At 42.0% G+C, this 20,459-nt stretch overlaps 1 protein-coding gene across 1 annotated transcript; it reads right to left on the reverse strand.

The window, feature by feature from the left end:
• Nucleotides 1-9,574: 9,574 nt before the first annotated feature.
• IDS (iduronate 2-sulfatase) lies at nucleotides 9,575-18,600 on the reverse strand. The gene is made up of 9 exons (XM_005484499.4): nucleotides 18,421-18,600; nucleotides 17,544-17,680; nucleotides 15,975-16,152; nucleotides 15,024-15,112; nucleotides 13,711-13,911; nucleotides 12,949-13,119; nucleotides 12,263-12,389; nucleotides 10,601-10,774; nucleotides 9,575-10,214 (listed from the first exon to the last, which is right to left on the reverse strand). Exons 1-9 carry the CDS (start codon nucleotides 18,533-18,535, stop codon nucleotides 9,712-9,714), a joined length of 1,695 nt encoding a protein of 564 aa, XP_005484556.3. The 5' UTR covers nucleotides 18,536-18,600; the 3' UTR covers nucleotides 9,575-9,711.
• Between the last annotated feature and the right edge of the window lie 1,859 nt (nucleotides 18,601-20,459).

Here is a 20,459-nt window from a genome sequence, read left to right on the forward strand (position 1 = left end):
CTGTGAACAGCAGCTCCGAGGTGGGACAGTCCCTGGTGCTGGCAGCTGGCTCAGCCACAGCTCAGACCTCCCCCCTCCAAGGTTTGTACAGTGTCTGGCACTGCAAACAGGAGATCTGAAACATTTTCTAGGAAAAAGCCCAAACCAGAGCACCACTTAAACCTGCCTCTGAAATTTGAGTGAAACAATGCAAATCTGCAAACCCAGTGCCTTTCATGCAGTCACACAAGCAGAGAATTTTATTTACTTTATGAAGAGGCTAAAAAAAAGCAGAATTCCCATTACATTTCATTTCCCCAACTCATTCAATGACCAAACATGTGAGAGTCCTGGATTGTACCCTGCAGCCCAGGGTTCCACTTTAAACCCCATGGAATGACAGGGTGGAACAGATGATGATGATGATGATGATGGCCTGTCACCTTTCACTGTGGAGCTGGCAGGCTGGAGGGAGCACTCTGACAATGTGCAAGCTCAAGAAACAGGGATGCCAGACCTGAAGGGATGACTGTCCTGGGCTTTTAAAAGCACTTAAACCATTCAGCCCCCAGTCAGTGACTGCTGCCTGTGAAGATTTTTTGCTTTGCTGGTGCTAAAGAGGGAGGTGCTGGTATTGCACCAAGTGGGTCAGGGTCACTGCCCAGGACATAGGGAGCATGGAAGGGCAAGCTGGCCACTGCAGTGAAGGTGCTGTGCAGCCCCAAGACTGTCTGAGAAGAGAAATGAATGAAAGGACAAATCTTTACAGCCTGATCCCCATTCTAAATGTACCTATTGTTAATAACATCCTTAGAAAGCTAAATACCATCCCTCAAACTCATCTTCATGTCCTGCACATAACATTTCCAAGGCATAATCATTTCCTAAAATCAGCCACTGTTAGACTAATGTATTTTGCTGCTCCAGCCCAAGAGGTACCTGTGTTTTCAGTTCACAACAGGAGCCTCACTCACCTGGTTTTATTTCTTTAAATTTTCAGTTCAAGATACACTGGGAGTTTTTTTAATGCAAACATGACTTTATATTTTCACTATTCAACAGGTTCCCTATGAGCTTATCTGTACAGATAGTACTTTTTTTGATTACTATTTTTGGTTCCACTCTTCCCAACTGTAGCATAAATGTATCATGCAAATGTAAAAGGACTTGAGTAACAAGACTATAGAAATGCCTTGGTCTAGGTTTCTGTGTGCAGGGGAAAAAAACAACTGACACAAAAACACTGGAAACAGAGATGTCTCCTTCATAAAGACTTAGAGCACATCTCCTAGGGGTGCAGTATTCAAACAGGAATCAGCATTTTAGCTGGAGACAAATGCACTAATCACAGTCATGAACACAGCTGAACTAAATGCCTCAGCAAAACCACTCAGTAGTGGCACTAGTCATGATAAAGGAAATTAGTATTTTCAGGATAGGATGCACTCAAAGAATACAAACAGAATCCTTTGAGCCTCCTTTTATGAGGAAATAATTCAGAGTATGTATTTGACCAGCTTGCTATTAAAATGGCAGCACAGCTCAAGGCTGTGCTCTAAAGAAATGTGTCTGGATGAGAAAGAGATACTCCATAAATTGCTTTTAATTGTCCAGATGACCAGTTCCTCTACTAGTGAGTATAAACAGTTCAGCAGGGAAAAAAACAGAATTGAATTATTACAGAACAATAAAGGTTATTTTTAAAGTAAATTGAAACAAACAAATCTTTTACCTTTATGCATTCCTAAACCAGTCCTTTATTAAACAGTGACAGATCTATTCTACATTTGAAGCTGTAAAGACACAACAAATAGGACTCTGAGCCTATCTATAATCTACTTTTAACCACCTCTGCTTCAGACACTGGTTTTCTCTTCCAAGCTAATTAGCTAGGCCTGTCAGGAGAAAATGCCAATGCAGCTAAAGTGACTATATTAACAATAAAATTAGCATAAAAAATTTCTGAAAATCAGATTTATTTTCTAAACTACATATCAAGTCAAAATGTCCAACTTATTACATAAGACCAAGTAATATTAAAAGGGTGATAATTTTTCTTATTGTTTAAAATTTGGAAGCACTACTTACAACATACTTCTAATACCAAAAATAAATTTAAAAAATAGAGAACAGAAGCACTCCACTACTCTTATCCCATAGCTGTAAGACTTATAGCTGCTGCTGATTAACCAAATCACAAGCCTTTATTTCAAATGCAAAATGAAATGCTTAGTGGCAGCTCATATCCCAAAGTTTCTGCTTTTCAGGCTGCTGTTCTATGATGTGTTACTGACCTCTAGTCGAGAAACTCTGGAATTACAGAGCAGAGCCGCTCCCACATTGCGGATGGCATGGAAGGAAGAACTCGTTCAACCCTGACAAAGGCGGGCACAGCCAGGGAATCCTGCCCCTGAACCCTAAATCCTGCCCCTGAACCCTGACAAAGCTGGGCACAGCCAGGGAATCCTGCCCCTAAATCCCAACAAAGCTGGGCACAGCCAGGGAATCCTGCCCCGAAACCCCAAATCCTGCCCCTAAACCCTGACAAAGACGGGCACAGCCAGGGAATCCTGCCCTTCCCAGTTGTGGGATCCAGAAGGGGCGATGCAAAGCAGAGCTGGGCACTCTCTGCAGGCAGGGGGAAGGTTTACACCGGGTTTGTGGGGGAGAATTTAAGTAGAACATCGTGTGTTTCCTAGTTTTCAGCTTTAATGTCTTGTGATTCATTTAAACCTCTCAGGAAAAGTGAAGTACTATGGATCTGTAATCAAGGATACAGGAAATTTTGAGAAATCCAGACCTGGCTCTTCTTTTAAACTAAAAACTATGAGCAAGTTTGAAGGGAAATAGATGTGGGAGCCTTATGAAGCCCAACTAGCACAGAAATCCCATCCTGTGCTCCCAAAACCTTGCCACATTTACCCTACACATTCCTCAAAAGTGAACAACTGACCTGAAAACACAGAGCACCAAGAGAGTTTTTCCTAGCAGATATGAAACCCTGCTGATCAACAGTCAGGCAGCTCTCCTCAGCCCCTGGCTCTTTGGTGGCACTGGCATGGCTGTGCCACAGAATTCTGGCCCATCAGAGCATTTTAAACACAAACTCAGCCAACACATGTCAGTGTTCTACTGACTAGGAATGAACTGAAGTGCATGGCTCAATGCTTCACCAGGTCAGCCCTCACTGTATTTGATAAAGGTAAATGAAGGTTAGTGCTTATTTCTTTCACAAAGTCAATCTTAGAATCCTTAGACAAACCATCTCTTATTAAGGCAGTGAAATATTCAAATCTCATTTGTGTGGCTTTATATCAGAAAGAACACTGTTGCTTTAACTGAGCAAAATGGAACAAATACAGAAGATATTTGGGTGTTTCCGCTAAGTATACTCTTGGAAAAGAGCAATTGCAGGCAAGAGTGGCAGTTACAGAAACAAACAACCCTCAAAAGAAATGAAAATTTGCAAATTTGTAAAATATGAAGATCCTTTTACAGAAAAACTCATCACAGCTTCCCTGACCAGAATGCTATACCTCCAAAATAAATAGCTTTAATCTCTGCTAATCTTATTTCAGCAAAGAAAAGATAAAACTGGTGACAAGAAAATTATTATTCTATCAAGTCCAATAAATCAATCTATTTTTACCATCTCTGATCTTGATTTTGTTTAGTAAAACAAGGTATCCAAGTTTTCCAGCAGAGCAGATAAAGGGAAAAGATGAGTATCCCACAGCTGCACATAATGAGGGCTCCTGAAGTAATGGATCACATCCTTCTTACTGTGAAATATTCAAGAGGGCTCAAGTAAAGAAAATCATTTCCTTCAGCACAAGATCAAACTCACTTTGAAACCAGGAAAATGTGGGAAGTATTAGGCTAGGCTGTAAGTTCAGTCAAGGACAGGTATTATACACTTCATACCTGCCAAGATTTGTCTTCTAGGAATTATGTCCTAATTCTATTACCAAGAAAATATTTCAGAAAAGGCTCTGTTCTTTAAAGCTGGAATAGCAGACTCAGAGATCAAAACAAACTTTTTCCAGACATGTGATTAATATTTGCCCTCTTATTAGGCAATTTGTTGGGGAAAAAAAAAAAAAAAAAAGCCCTGCTTAAAAGTCACCACAGATCTCTTGCCAGGAGAAGCATTTTTTGGCTGTGCAGAGGCCGTGCAGCCTGGCTTTCCTGGAAGCAGAGAAGTGTCTGACAGCAGCAGGGGTGAGCTGTGAGGCACTGCAGAGAGCTGGGTGGCAGTGAGATGGAATTGGAACAAAAAGCTGCTGCTGCATTCTCAGAGAAGAATGAGAAACACACAATGCCTGAGCTGGAAGGGAGCACAGGGAACATCCAGCCCAGCTCCTGGCCCACTCTGCACAGAGCACTGCACACAGAAATGGCCTGAACCCCATTCCAGCCCTCAGCACTCTGCTAATGTGAGTAATTATTCGTGAAGCCAGATTAGAATTGGCATTTTAATACCATAAGAAGATACATGAATTGGGATTTTCCATCACTTTCTTGCTGCCAAAACTTCAAAGTTTTCCCACAAGACAAAAATCACAAAAAAAATCTGGTTCAGAAAATTGAATTGACACTTGTGAACAGAGTGGCTTCATTTTGATGCAGATGAACACTCTCCTTCAGAGATCAAAATTGTTTGTTTTGACTTTATTATTCTTACAAAGTAATTACATTCTCATTTGTTATAATACCCTTTTAAATTATGTCAAAATTATGCAATATAATAAAAATTGAAATAAAATTGAAGCAAAGGTCCTTGATCTTATCAAAGCAAAACTTTTCAATATAGCTGTCACCAAAGCAATATCTCTACATAAGACAGTTTGATTTAATCAAATCAACACTTCTCTGACAAAAAAAAGGCTGCAGTCAGATAATATTCAGGCAGTTCTTATAAGGTCTGCAGAAGGTGTACAAGCAGGACTTTGTTGGTGAGATGTGCAGCCACATTTGCAGCCCAACACTGCAGCATGACCACTGATGCCATTTGTCCCCACCGTACCCAGCAGCCTCAGCAGAGTCCAACCCCAAGGCCTGCCAGACATCCAGGGCAGGGTGGCCATGGAGCACAAACCAGGGTGGGTTTGTAACCTAAGGTAACTGCTCCTCAGTCTCAGCACATGGGGAATCTCCAGAATAAATAGCATACTAGAAATTATAGACTTCAATTCTACTGTGGCATTGGGAGCAAAAGAAAAGGGCAAGTGTTTTGAATGCATGGATAATGCCAGATTTGACATTGGGACAAAAGTCACAAGATACTAAAGCAGGTTTTCAAAAGTTCTTCAGAGATAAATTCAAAGAACTTGTGCAAACAGGTTTACAAAGCTCACAGATTTTAAACTTAAAACACAGGAGAGAATTAGAGCAGAAAGAGGAAGATCTGAGTTCCCTTAAGTGTCTGCAGAAACTAAAACCAGAGTTATAAATATTTCCCCTCCCAATCTTGTTCTCTTTAGATTTCTGTTCTGTTTTCTTGCTTGATCCTAATCTTCAGGTCATCACTTACATCTGATTTCACTGTTCATTGCATCTTACTGTTCCTTTCTCTCCTACTTCTCTATTATCCTGCTCTCTGTCCAACTGCACCTACAGAAACATCTCAGACTTTGCCATTTCCTCCTGCTTAGTCAAAGCTCCATTATAGCTGGTGCCTTCACACACTGCTGCATAGAAATGTTCCTCTGCTACTCAGCACTGAGACAAGTTTTACAGATAGAGGGCAAAAAGCTCTTTTTGCTGCTTCATATGGTAGATCTTGACATTGGTAGTCTATCTTCTTTCATAAGCAGAGCTCCCACAGACTTTAAAAGGAGACCTGTACATTTAGGCAGAGAAGAATATTGGAGTCAAGATCCACCCATGCAGATCTGAAGATAATTTTCATTAGCTAGGAAGTCAAACACAGAGACATAAAAAGTTTTGACACAGAGTCAACTTGGTTGGGAGTTTCTGATGTGTAAAGCAAGAAGTTCTATAGCCTAGAAAACTGTAAAGTGCTGGAAAACCTAGTTACCAGGAGGGCAATTTCATTCTTTATGTAGCGTTTCACATTTGAATGCTAAGTAACCACTGGAGGGAAAAAAAAAAAAGAAAGAATTATACATCCAACAAAGGAACTCAGCTGCACCTACCAGGCACTTCCCAAGTATATGAAACCTGAGCTGTGCACAGTGCCCTGCAAGTCTGGGTGCCAGCCATGACATTATGGTCCTTTTGCCACTGGTGATATTGCTGCCTATCACAGAAAATGCACATTAGCACCAGGAATTCAGAAACATCCCTGATACTGAACCATCACACCCACATCCCATCCTTCATGCTGTGGAACACTCGTTCCAGCAGGGGACTCCACTTGACCAAGGCAACACAGCAGCAAGTCACTAATACATAATTAACATGCAATGGTGATTAATTAGGTAACATCTGACCAATAGCTAGGACTCTCAGCTGCCTTTGCCTGCCTCAGCACACAAACACACTTGCAACTCTCACATTAGTCCAAAATGTTACCCCATTTCCCCCAGCAAGCACAGGCCAAAGGGGGGATTCCAATCTGTTGCACAGCACAGTGTGGAGCTACAGCATTTCCATCTACTCCAGTGTGCACAGCATGCCTGAAATTAGACCCAAATCTTTGCTTTGCAAACAGCATGCCATAAACATTCCTGTAGTGCTACAAAGAATACCCAGACACAGCCACCTCCATCTCTTTTTAGATTCCCATTGTTTCTGCTTTGTACATAGTGTTTATTTCACTTTCCTTCAAAAAGTTTGATTTTAGGGTTCTGTGCATCTATACACTTGAAAAAACATCATGAGTTATGACTGACTGATGTACAGCTGTTTAGGGACCAAAATCTTAAAATTGCATTGCTTAATCACTGCTGTACATTAGCTTATTAACAGAGCTGTGTTTATTGACTCTGCTTTGTGCCAAGTGCTTACAGAGGCTACTCTGCAGTCCCCAGTGGAGGCTCTCCATCCATGTACCACAGGTAACAATTCCTGCTGAGGCAGCATCCTGCTGTTCTTCCAGCTGTTCTGGTGCCATCCTGAGAAACAGGGTCAACACTGGCATCTCATTTATTTCCTGATGCTTGGCTTGCAACCTCTTCCCTCTAGAGACAGCGCTGCTCACAAGAGCACTTTACTTTTATTGCTCCTGTTAAGCTCTTTTGTTCTTCAGTGGAGGTTGCTCAGCCCAGCAAGACCCACAGCTCAGGTTCTCCAGCAGCTGCAGTGACTTGGTTTGCTTGGAAAAATGGTCATTCTCTGTTTGCCACTGCTGCATTTTACCCTTGCTCACCCAGTTCCATAACAAAACTAGCATGGCACTTACCAGGGCAGAGGATTTTTACTGCTGTGCCTCTTTTCTCCCCAGAAACACCCTGCCCCACCTCAGCAGCAGGCAGGAGGGCCCAGCTCTGCAGGTGCACTGTAGAACCCTGCTCAGGGACTTCTGCAATTCCTCAGGAACGTCCTTGCCCTGAGCGTGCAGATACATCTTGATTCACTGGCTGTCAGAGACAATTCTGTTTCATGTCTCCCCAAAAGATTACTGGATTTTGATTAAGAAAGGTCAAGGGCAGCTTTTCCCTTTCAATATAAAGAGAATGACTTGAGGAAAAAAATACTCATCACCTAGCACCAGGACTTTTATCTCCACTTGAAAAATTAAATTGCCTGAAGTGATGGAAGGCTTAGGGCAGAGTATGCACAGAAATGTTTCCATGCAAATAAAATCCTAAATAATTTATCTACACACTATAATTTTACATCCCCCAAAAAAATTTTTTTTTTTTTGCAGATGTCTTAGTAGGAGAACAAAACACAAAGCTCACGTAGCCAAGTCTCAGATAATACCCATTTGCCAGAACAATTTTAAATGCACATTGTATTACTGACCCAGTATACCAGAGATTTAGATTAATCCTTAACGCTTCAATACATTCCCCAAAATAACTTCCCCAATATTTGATTTTCCTTTGAAGGAAAGTGTGTCAGAGATATAATTAGCTCTAGCTGCAGACTCCAAATCTGTGCCTGGCACTGCTCTCAGTAAAACACACCTTCAGCAGTGTGAAATTGGTATAGCTACATTGAATCTGCTACATGCAACTGAAGTGCTTCACACCAGCTGAGGATCTAAGTATATATCCATAAATGAGGGAAAAATACATTTTTACCTGGAATAATAATGCTGCAGAACACACAGGATCTCAGGCTGAGTAAAACAAATTATGAGTTCATAAGAAATACATTCTTGTAATTGAGTTTAAGGCACTAAATAACCACTGTCTTCTAACAGAGAATCAGATGCATGGTGGGTATCCCTACATTAATTAGGAATAAGACTGTCACATGGATTTTAATGAAATAAAGTTATATCTATGCCTTTTCCAGGATATTAAAGTCAATTTATCTGAGGAAGACAAGTAATGGCTGGCTTTTTGTAGGAATTGGAGCAGTTCATTAGGGAAGGTAGCAGGAGTTAACACCATCTGAACAAGCTCTTATATTTTATGGTACAAATTCTAAGACTCTCGATTACCAAGGCAGAACTGCAGAAATCCAGCAGGTTGATAGAAAACAACACAAATTACTGCCCTCACACTGAAGCACCATGTACCTTGTGGCTGTGAGCACAAAGTACAGACAGCACTTACATAAAATACTCAGCAAAACCGTTTTTCTCAGATACAAGCTCCCAAACATATTTACCTTAATGCATTTGGCCATCTGGACATTATCTACAGCATAGCTCAGGACAACTAATGCTCTGCATCCTGTGTTGCTAAATGCCACACTAAAAATTTAAATGGGAGGCTTTTAGTTCTCCTAGTCCAAAACAGAGAATGCCAAGCCCATTAGCACCTAGGAAGGCAAACATCCAGGTCTGTCACTGGATGTGACAACCTCAAGTGCACTGAGCAGTTCTGCAATGAGCCAGCTCCAAAAGCTGAAGGTTTCCATCTCCTCTCACCTGTGGAAACTCATTAGACCAGTCCTCAGGAAAATCCACAGAAGAGCATGTTGGTGTTACCTTAACCCCCCAGTATTATTTAGTGTTTTGGTGATGAAAGCACTCTTTCACACACATTAACTAATTAAAAATTCAGATTCTCCTGCTGTATCAATTTGGAAGCATGAATTCCAAATTGAAGCTTTTATTTAAAAGAATTAAATTTTGGATTTAATTGCTCTTTGGGCAATAGTAAGAGGTAAGGCTAATGAGGGCAGATACCTCAGCCCTTCCCACTACCAACTGTCTGCTCGACCACTTCAGCCCCAAGTCTCCTGGGTAAAGGGGACAGGACTTGTGTCATGACTCACATTCTCCATACAGCCACTCAAACATGTGAGATTCTGGTTTTCCACCTTTCACACCAACAGCTTCAGCACAGATAATGAAATTTAATTCTTCACTTGCTACAGAAGACCACTGAGATGTTTCACAGTATGGGCCTGATGCTCTGTGTGGCCTTTTCAGAAGTGTTACAAGCTTGTGTTTGAAAACAGCTACAGAAGTCCCCTCTGACTCCTTCAGTGCAGTAAGGGCTGCAACAAGACAAAGGCAATAGCTTGTTTTGATACAAGCAGGATTTTTATTCAATCCAAATGTTTTCTGTACAACAGAAAGATTCTATACAAAAGAAGGAAGCATTAATTCAGTTGCAAGAACAGGCACAAAGAAGTTTTTGAACCCTAGTGCTTTAGCAAGTCAGTAATTTTTTTGAAAAACCAACCTTGTGAAGTATTGTTATAGACATTATAATCCTGGTTTGGGTCATTGTCCATCATGTACAACTCTCCTGCATGGACATTCCTGAAGTCAGCACTGAAGTTGCTGGGGTCAAACTGAACCCACAGAGTGTACCTGTAGTCAATGGCACGCATGGAATAGCCCATGATCCTGATGTCCTTCAGCCTTGGCTTGTCAGAGTTCCACTGGGGAGTGTCTGCAGGCCGGGGGTACTGGCTGAGAGCAACAGGCTCTTCATTGGAACACCTCTCAGTGTCATCACTCCCTTCCTTGCCTTGCTCCACCTCTCCTTCAGAGATGTTCAAATAGTGGGCAATGCTTCTCCCCTCAGTGCACAGCACAACACCAAATGACATCTTTGGGCATGCAGGAGGGACCTGCAGGCCAGCAAGCTCTGCAAGTGTTGGAAACAGAGACACCAGCTCCACCACTGTTTTACTTTGCCCTAAAAGAAATAATACCAAAATATAAGTTATGGAACAGGGTAGTTGGACAACAACCTTTTCTAATAATTCAGCCGATATTTTATTCAAAGTTTTATGATTTTCTAATAATTCAGCTGGTATTTTATTCAAAGTGCTCTGTACAGGATTTCTGGAGGTACCAAAATCAAGGCAATTAAGGAGTGGCAGTTAGCTGTGAAGATGCCAGTCCATGCACTTATGATGTACTTTTAACAAGAAAACTTCTGCATTTATGTTTCTCCATTAGCCTTAGAGATAATCATATCCATTAGTTTGAAAAAGTGCTCTTCAGAATGACAAAGTAAATCCTCAAGGTGCCTGGAGACACATAACCACTGCAAACAAAAAATAAGCACTGGAAATTTACCTTGAGGTGATGAGCCTCCAATATGGCTAAAAGGGTCGAGGTAGGGGAACACTCTTGCTCCCTGACTGGCAGGGGAAGTTGTCATTCCTGGGACATAAAACATCAGTGGCACTCGAGCAGCAACATCAAAATTGCTGTACTTTGCCCATTCACCATGTTCTCCCAGGGACCACCCTAGGTGACAAAGAACACAATTCAAAGAATACATTGGTTTTTAATCTAGTAGTGATTTCTGCTTCATTGTATATTGACTCTGACTGCTGAGGCCACTAGTATGTTATAAAGGTCATAATAAAAGGCAAATAATCTGTATTTAGATATAACAAGGCTTTTCTCTAATATGAAAACTATTTCAACAGCCACCTAAATCTTGCAACTTGATACTCTTCCATAAAAGAAACAATTACACCTTTCCTTATTTCTAGATTCTCAAGATTAGAAATAGGAAATCAGCATTAAAACAGCAGAAAAGAGGAATTGGGGTGTGTCACAGTGCCTGCAAGAGTCTCCAGATCAATTCCACAAAGCATTCATTTAAGTTTTGGGCAGCTGCCAGCTCTCCAATGCTCCTGTTAACACTGTAGCTGAACATCCCTTGGAGCCAAGGCTGCTATCTATGCCAGACTGCCATATCAGGATGCTACCCCTGAGGAAGCAATAGAGACAAAACTTTTCAGCTCTCCTCTTCCTCTTGAAAGAGATGCCAACATGACTTCCTTCCAGGCAGATACACTGCCAACTTCACTTTGGGGGAAGACAAAGGAACTCTGTGACAGCTATATTAACACATGTTTTTTCTCGATCACTTTGCCTGCCATGGTACTGGAAATACCAACTGTTTACAGTTATCCAAAGCAAGGAAAAGAAAAATTCAGTTTACAAACAAGTCAGAAGGAACATCTAGAGTCACTTTAGTACCAAAAGTATTAATCCCATTGCTCTACAACTTGTAAGAGCTTTTTATACACACATGCTCACAGAAGTCAACCCAATTTAACTATACATGTGACTTTAAATTGATGTAGTTAATTCACCTCCTAACTGGTTTAAATCAGTTAAGCCATCCCACAATCAAATGGATCATGACAGGGTTATTTTAATGAATATTAGACTATTGAAACAAGCATTAAATGCTTGAGACATTTGTCCCACAGCTCAAATTAAGTTTTTTACCATGAGGCTCCAGAGTGTGCAGGATCTCAGTTATGAGAGGGAACCATATCCCTATCAGTTTAGATGCTCTGCAAGCAGCAATGACAAGTGAAAGAAAACACACTTGAGCAGTTAATGAGAAAGCCTGTCACCCACTGTACCAGATGGCTTTCTACAAATGCTAAGGGGGAGGAGTGGTGGCTGTACTCCTAGAGCAAGAGTCACTCCTTGGGTAGGGGGTGGGAACACAGCAAGCTCAGCCCTGTGTCCTGGCAGGCAGCCTCATCCCTCACCAGCAAATCCTCAACCTGATTAAAGTGCCTGTGGGGACAGAACTGTGCAGCCACAGAAGCCAGAGCCAGTCCCCTCAATCTGGCTCAGACAAGCCAGAGGGACAAGGTGTGACAGCTCTGCTTGGCACTACAGAAACACACACTGGATTAATAAGCCAGCAATGAGCAGCACAATGAAGTTCTTAACAGTAAGCTCGAGAAAGATGTAAATGCTTACCATGATCAGCAGTAAAAACTACTATAGTGTTATTTGAGAGCCCTGCATCATCCAAAGCACTCAGAAGCAGGCCAACTTGCACATCCAGGTAAGAAACTGCTGCATAGTAACTCTGACGGATCTGCCGCTGCAGGTCAAGAAAACAGGAGAGGAAAAAAAAGTTCTTCCCCAGACACATACAGCAGATCAGGGGGTGGCTGTGGAAAAGAACTAAAGGACTCTACTTCTAAAGCTTTAATTTTAATTGACTGTAGCCCAATTAATGTCCTAGAAAAGGTAAACTGGGAGGGGGCAGCTAGAAAATTCCACCTCCCAGAGGTGCTTTCAACCAAAACACTGCAAACCAACCCATTCTGCATCTCTTGGTCTAGCCAGTGCACCTGATTTTGGCATAAGCACTGGAGAGTAAAGGAAAATCTTCCAAAAGAAGATACACTGTGAACAGACTCGGATAATGAACACAAACACAGCATTGGTAGCTGCTACATTCATTCCCTCCCATGCAACCTGCAGTGACAGCGAGGGTTTGCCTACAGAGCTAGAGGTGACAGTATGCAAGGCAGGGAATTCATAGCTGCAAATGGGCAGGTGCTGAATAACTGGGAGCATCCAAGAGCAGCTGACTCCTCCCTTGCATTGAACAAGTGAAGGCAGTTTGACTTCAGAGCACTGTATTGGCAGCTTACCTGGAAATCATCTGGAAGTGGTCCATAAGGGAAACTAACATTTAATGCTTCCACATCATCCCTCTGCCTGATATCCATCCAGGGGTTGTATGCCACAGAAGGCAGCTTCTTAGGCACCCAGGGATCTGGGGCCAATGTGATATTTTCCAAGGGGTACAACTTGAGAAATTCCTTTACAAGACAAAACACATAGAAAGACTGTCCTCACCTCCAACATATACTGTGAATTTTGTGTTTAAACAGCAACCACTTTCCCTTTCAGGACCCTTTACATTACAGTTTACAAGGCTTCACTCCCCTTCTGCCACAGTGTGAAACACAGCAATACTAGACATTCCCCAACCAATTCCTGAAAAATACTGAGTTAGTAAATCCCTAAACCCAGCTTCCTGTATCTCAAAACAACACTGCAATAAAAGATCCAACACCACTTTGAAATCAGTAGTTTTGCCACCAAGTCAAACAGAGAATGAAATACAAGATCTTGTAAGGCCTCATTATGTCATACTCCATCAAGCTGAAGCCCATCTCATGCAACAGCAGTCACCACCATGGTGGCAGAAGCCTGGCTTTTGGCTGAGGAGTCACAATTCATTCCCATTAACTGTTCTGAAATACATCACAGGTGACTCCTGAAGTTGCTAAATCAAGGCTGGTTTCCAACTTTCAGGAAACAGCAATAAAGCATTTGTGGGAACAGCTTTTAAAAACAAAAGCAACATTTGTCTAAGTTCCCTTTCCTGCAGGTTCCAGTCTCCTCACCTGTGGGTACCTCAGTGGGATGTGTGGTTTGTGGTAACCAACAGCCAGGAAGAACTTTTGCCTGGTGGTTTTCATGACATTCAGTAAGTGTATGGCCTCCTCAGTGCTCTGAATATCAGGCAGAGTCCCTCCAGGCATTTCTGTCACATTCACTGGGCACACCAAGTTTGCATGAAGTTTTCCATCTTTTCCCCTGCAAGTCTTCGTAAAAGAAAAAAAATAGTTCAGTAACTTCTGGTAAATACAAAGACAAAATCCTCTGTTCTGTAACTTCAAAATCAATTTGTTTCTACCAGCAAAAGAATGCAACTTCCATGCCTATGAAAATGCAGAAATCCTCTCTAAAGCTGGGTAGAAGATTAAATGTAGTCACATGGAGCAAAAGCCCACAGCTTCCATGAAGAACAGAATCTCTGATCTAATGGAGATGCAGCAGCATTTGGTTCTCCTATATTTACATACATTTTAGTTCCTTCTGATCCCAAGAGTTCAGCGAAAGCTGCCTGGAAGCTGCTGACTCTGTTTCTGAGCAAATGGCAGCAGTGGCTGATGTGTAATCAGTGAAGAGAGATAAATCAGACTAACCAATGGCCAGGGAAAGGTGGCCTCAGCAGAGTGTTTGGGAGGGTTGCTAAATCAACCTACTTCTCTTTATACCATGGATGCAAATGCTGCTGTTGTTAAAACCAGCCTTCTTGCAGCAGTAAACCCAAGACCAAAGCACTGCCAAGGCTGGCTGTACCCCCATGACTGCAGCTCCTGCTGGGCAGTGTGCAGACTCCAGCACACAATGCTAATGCAATGTTTGCACAAAGATAAACCAGACTCTTTTGTGTCACATTTAAGAGTAACAAACATTCTAGAAAACTGGATCAGATTATAAAGTTTCAGGTTATTTAAACATTATTTTACTTATGGCCCCTTCTCACTTAGTCCTGAGCTCTTTATCACATTAACTTTACCAAGACTACTGACAAAGCAAAGCCAGATCAGTTGCAGGTGCAAGTTGACAACCACACTTTTCAGATAAAGGAATTCATGAACTACACACAAATATGAACCATTCTTGCTTATATCTCAATAGCTGAAGTTTTTAAATACCAATTCAGAAATACTTATAACATCTGCACATTGCTTGACAAAACACACATCTGGTAATCCAGGCCTTCTTTTGGAAAGCACAAAGCATTGAAGTGGTTACTCGTTTTCCTGCCCAAGGGTGCAGCCCAGAGGGCACAGCCTGTCCTTGATACAAAGAACTTGGTTCTATCTTGAACACCCTTCTCTGTTAGAGTGCCACAAATCACACTTACCTTATCATTCTCATGCTTTTCAGCTGAAGGATGAAAGGGTGGAATGGACCAACTGTAGGGATAGTCATCACTGTAATTGGATGAAACCCCTGGAAGAGATAAAGAAATTAAAATGCTCTAATAGTTCACTGAACCAGGAAGAGCTCAGACACAGTTTAACTTGTCTTCAATTGTTTTTTTTTAAATATGTTAAATGAAGAAATGTTTCAAATGAATCTTTGACAACTGAGGAAAAGATAACCAAGAAATAAAAGTCAAAAAGATATTTCTCCCCAAAATACACCTTGCACTATTGTGGGAGAGTCAAGCCTGTTGAAGAACCTTACTTCAGGGAACACCAACAAAAAAAACCCAAAAATCAAAAACCAAACCAAAACAAAACACAATAAATAATAAAACACCCAGGATTAATAAGTCTTCATGCACATCCTTGATTAGCTTTACTATAAACTGAAATGCATACTTAAACTATCTACAGAAGTTTATTTCTAGGATAAGGAACTGTCAAAAAGAGGATCAGTATTACAAGATTTTTCAGCTCAGTAGTGTTATTGCTTTTTAACTAGTGAACTAATTTCCTACTGAACTTAAAGCATTAGTCATACATTCTACATGTCCTAATCCAGATTTACAGCCTATTGGGAAACATGAAGCACGTACAGGCAGAACTAAGCCAACAAGTAATTTCATTTTCAGCAGATACCTAACCTCCAGATGTATTTTTAGAATGTTAGATATTTATTCCCACAATTCCCAGAGAAGATGTGAAAACATCCATTAGATAAAAGTCATCTAATGCATTCATCTCTGATGCCCTAAGACTTAATGATAACCACTGTAAAAACTGGCTTAGGTTCTCAACATAGACGAGAATCACACATAAGTACTCATGTAAGTTTGTGAGACTATACACATCAAGCATTTCTATATTAAGCACAATTCAAACCATACCAGGATGAAAAACTTTCCCCACAGACAGGGTCACGTAGCCATTTTCCTTGAAATACTGGGGCATGGTGGAATAGTTTCCTGCATGGACTCTCCAGTAGGAGTAGAAGTCGTAGAGCCGGGTGGTGTCAGGCCTGCGGCCAGTGAGGAATGACACTCTGCTGGGAGCACACAGGGCTTGCTGCGGAGAAAGGCAGCCAGGGAGAGACATTTGGAACAAAAATCAAAACACATGCATGAACTGACTCAAGCATAGTGATGCCTTAAGTTTTAGCTTTCATATTTTCCACATTCTGTACTGCATTAGTATGTAACTCTGAACTTCATGTGTGTTAGCAAGTTGTCTTCACAGTTCAGTCAGACAAAACAATCCTTTTACAGCCTGAGAAACAAGGACATCATTGCAGCTCCAGGCCTAAAAAGTATGAACAACATTGAGTTGAGAAGAGTGATCTGGGAGGAATGGGACTTCATAACCTAAAGCTGTAATTGGACAATTAACCCCAGTATGTAAATGGACCAAAACTTATAAAAGTGTGAAAACTCGTGCCCCATCATTCATCTTGAGTGTAGCCTCACCTGGGCTCTTGTACTGCCCAAGGTGTATCCTTTGAATGCCTTTTAATAAATTCCTACTTTATTCCTTCAACACTGCCTAGCCTCTGTTCCATGGGAGCCTCTCAAGGCATCAATAGCTGTGTAACAACCATCTGAAAACTCGGAAATCACAGGGAATGAGTTTCACATCACCTCAGGCTGGAATGAACAGCATCCTTATTAAGCATATCAATTCCAAACTGCAAGCTTTTAAAAATGCAAGTCAAGTTCCATAAAGGCAGTGCTTTTGAAATCTGGTTGCTCACATCACACAGAATTAAGCAGCAGTGGCAGGTGGACTGTGCTGATAAAAGCCAAAAGTCTAGTTGATCTGGACTGCCTTAAGATTAAGGAAAGGATAAACACAGGAGGTCTGGGTTATGCTCCAAAGGTCTGGTCAATTCTGCTTCAGACTGACAAAAACCAAGAGTTACTGCCTTGGGCTGGAATTAGACCCAAAGTTCTAATTTCTCAGCAGAGAGGAACTTGGGAACGTAGACATCCTATACAGAGTATTCAAGGAAGAGCAATTAGTGATGTTTTCAGTTCTCTGTTTTAGAGTGATGCTTACCACACAAACTGCTCCTTTACAGCAGTCTATAGAAGAGATTCCCTCAAAAGATTATAAAAATTAAAAATTAAAACATAATATTTTGTAAGCAGAAAAATAGAATTTTTATTTAGTAAAATGACATTTTTAAGCAGCACTTGGCCGCAAACAGTGAAAACACTTGAGTGGTAATCTACTCCTCCAAGGGCTACACAAATACCATAATTTAAATGCCCTGTTTTCATTTTTCTCACCTTAGTAAAGATAGGTTCACACACTGCAGTTCAGCCCAATAATTTATTTTCTGCTGAAAGTACTTCAAGTTAATAAATACTTGCTTTTTCCAGTGGCCTGCCTAACACCTACTGTGATAAAACCAGTAATTATTTTGCATAGAGAAAACATGTTTAAGTCATTTATCTCACCTGGGCATACGCATTGCTGAACACCATACTTTGGGAGGCAAGTTGATCAATGTTGGGAGATTTCACAAGCTTATCTCCATAACAGCCCAACACAGGACGCAGATCATCCACAATTATAAACAAGACATTCATGCCATCTATGAAGAAACAGAATTAGAAATAGATTAACCTGAGCGGTTACTTTATGCTGATTTATTGGTTTTTAATCCTTAAACACATTTGAGGACAAAAATAAAATTAAATAAAAAGAGCAAGAATGTATTTGTAAGGGAACACTGGGATTTCTACAAAGACAGAAATTCTTATTTGGCCTAGACAAAAATATAGTGGTTTATGTTCCCTCTCCATTTCCTTGTTTGCACCCATGGTGTTTTCTCCAGGCGCTGCAGACAGCAAGTCCTGGCAGCTGGCTAAAGCAGGGTGGTGCAAAATAAAGAGCTATTTTATAGGTATAACCACTACCGAATTCTACGGCCTGCAAGCTTTGAGAAGGGTGTTAAACCACGGTAAACAACACTGCAGTCCTGTATAATTCTGCTCCCAACAGATAAAACTATTTTTCTTCAATTTATGACATACGTCTTTTTAGGACGCCATCGCAAGGCGGTGGACTGCACTGGGGGCTCGACGGGCGCAGGACCCGCTCGAAGCCGCAACCTCCCCGGGGACACAGCGAGACCGTGGGGACACACCGAGACCTAGGGGCACATCGAGCTTCCAGGGACGCACCGGGCCCCCGGGACACACTGAGCCCCTGGGGACGCACCGGGCCCCCCGGGACACACTGAGCCCCTGGGGACGCACCGAACCCCTCGACCCCGAGCTCCCGCCGGCCGTTCCCGCTCCCCCCAGCCCAGCCGCCGCCGCCAGAACGAACCCCCGAGCCCGCGCCCAGCTCCGGGCCCCGCCACCGCCGGGCCGGCCGCGAAGGCATCCCGGGGCAGCCGCAGCAGGCACAGGAACAGGCACAGGCAAAGCCGCGCCGCCGCCATGGCCCAGCGAGGCGGCGGGGCCGGGCAGAGGCGGCCCGGGGGCGGTGTCTGGAGCCATCGCCGGAGCCCGAACCAGGGCGGGAGCGGCGCTTCCCCTTTCCCGCACGGGGGCGCCGCGGCCCCGCGTTGTGGAGCTGGGCCCGGCCGGAGCGGTGCGGGGCTCAGCCCGCAGCGGGATCCAGCGCCCGCACTGTGCGGGGCTGCTCAGGGCGCAGCGTTGCTCCTGCGGTTCCTGCCGACTCTCTTCTCCCGTGGAAAGGGAATGTCAGTGGCATTCTCAACCTTATTTCTTTCTGGTGGAAATAACTTTGGGAAATGAGGAAATCAAGGTTTAGTATTGAGAGAAGCTGTCTGAATACTTCAGTGCTATTTGTGAATCAGTTAACACTCTGTTTGGTCTCTGTTCATTTGTGCGGGTGCGCACTCTGCAGAGACAGGGAGTCGCCAATGTGTGAAAAGTTACATGAACTAAACAGCTCCCCGTGACACTTAATGGTTCATTAAGAACTAGTTTTATTAGAAGCTCAGCAATTTTTCATGGTTTATATCTTTAATTGCAGTGAAAACAATAGATTTATTGCCAGTATCCCTGTATATAATAAACTCACTGTTAACTACACAAAACACTTCCCAGTCGGTAACTGAAAAATTATCAAAGATGCATAATAAAGCAGCTCACAGGAAGATTAAAAGAATCGAAAGACTGTAACTATGTTGTCTTACACATTTGACACACAGGTAAACTGATGACAAGTATACCAATATTGAAAATAGTCAACATGAACTCACTTGGATGTGGGAACCACTATGATAATGAAACATCTGGGTTTGCGTGTTTTTCTATTTTAGCAAGCGATAGGTGCACCTTTGAATACAAATGAAAGTTTAATAGTAAATTGTACTGGTAAATATCGTCTTTGGGATCAGACTACTAAAGAAGCCCAAAAACAACTTGAGAAAAAAGCCCCATTTACAGAAAACTAATGCATCTCTAATAGGAATCTAGAATTTGATTCTTTCAGTGTCTCAGGACTGCATTGGTTGCTCTTTCTATTAAAAAGTAAAAGTTCTGAGACAAAAATGCTCTCTTTTGTCGCTTTTTTGTCACAAAGAATGGGATCAAAAATAATCTGCTTTTCTGCTCTGTAAAGATTCATACCTGAGGCCTCAAATATGCTGTGTGTGCACTCACCATGAGTTTGTCAGGAATGATGGCTCCAGTGGTCTGTTTCAATGCTATTGTTCAGTGAGATGTGTGACTCAGAAGTGCAGTACATTGTGTACTACACAGTGTGTGCATACATATTCAAGCACGTGTACTTCCTCTAAACTATTACAGTGAAGTTTATTTTGGTGTGGATCTTACACTTCCTTCCTGCACACGCTGGAAAAGCTTGAATCAAATGAAGAACACTGTTACTACAAGTTCAGCTACTACTGAGCACATGACATGCAATCAGCTCATGAATATTATTCAGTATATTTGATGTTTGCATATTTTGGAATTAATGTTGTGTATAAGCAGTATATCTCACAGGTATCAGCAACTCTCCTAACATAGATCAGCTGCTGGAAATGTATTGAACATTGCATCCCCAAGTGACACTTCTCTTCATTTGGAGAATTTTTATGCAAAAAGCTAAGGAATTATTTCACTATTGCACATGCATTTAATTACCATAATGCTTGCCTCTTTCAAATGCAAATACACTAAGTGCTACTTGATATGAATTTCCTGGTTTACCTAAGATGAATATATAGCAATCTTATTAAGTTCAGTCCAATAGAAGAACAAATTACAGAGGAAAAGTCTTTTTCAAACAGCACACACGTTCTGGTGCTAAAAAGCAAGCTGGGCTGCTGCCAGTGAATAATTGCAGACACTGAAATCACAGACCTTGGCCAAACTGGTCGCACAGCTCAG

This window comes from Zonotrichia albicollis, chromosome 14 (genome assembly GCF_047830755.1).
Source record: "Zonotrichia albicollis isolate bZonAlb1 chromosome 14, bZonAlb1.hap1, whole genome shotgun sequence".
Taxonomy (NCBI): domain Eukaryota; kingdom Metazoa; phylum Chordata; class Aves; order Passeriformes; family Passerellidae; genus Zonotrichia; species Zonotrichia albicollis.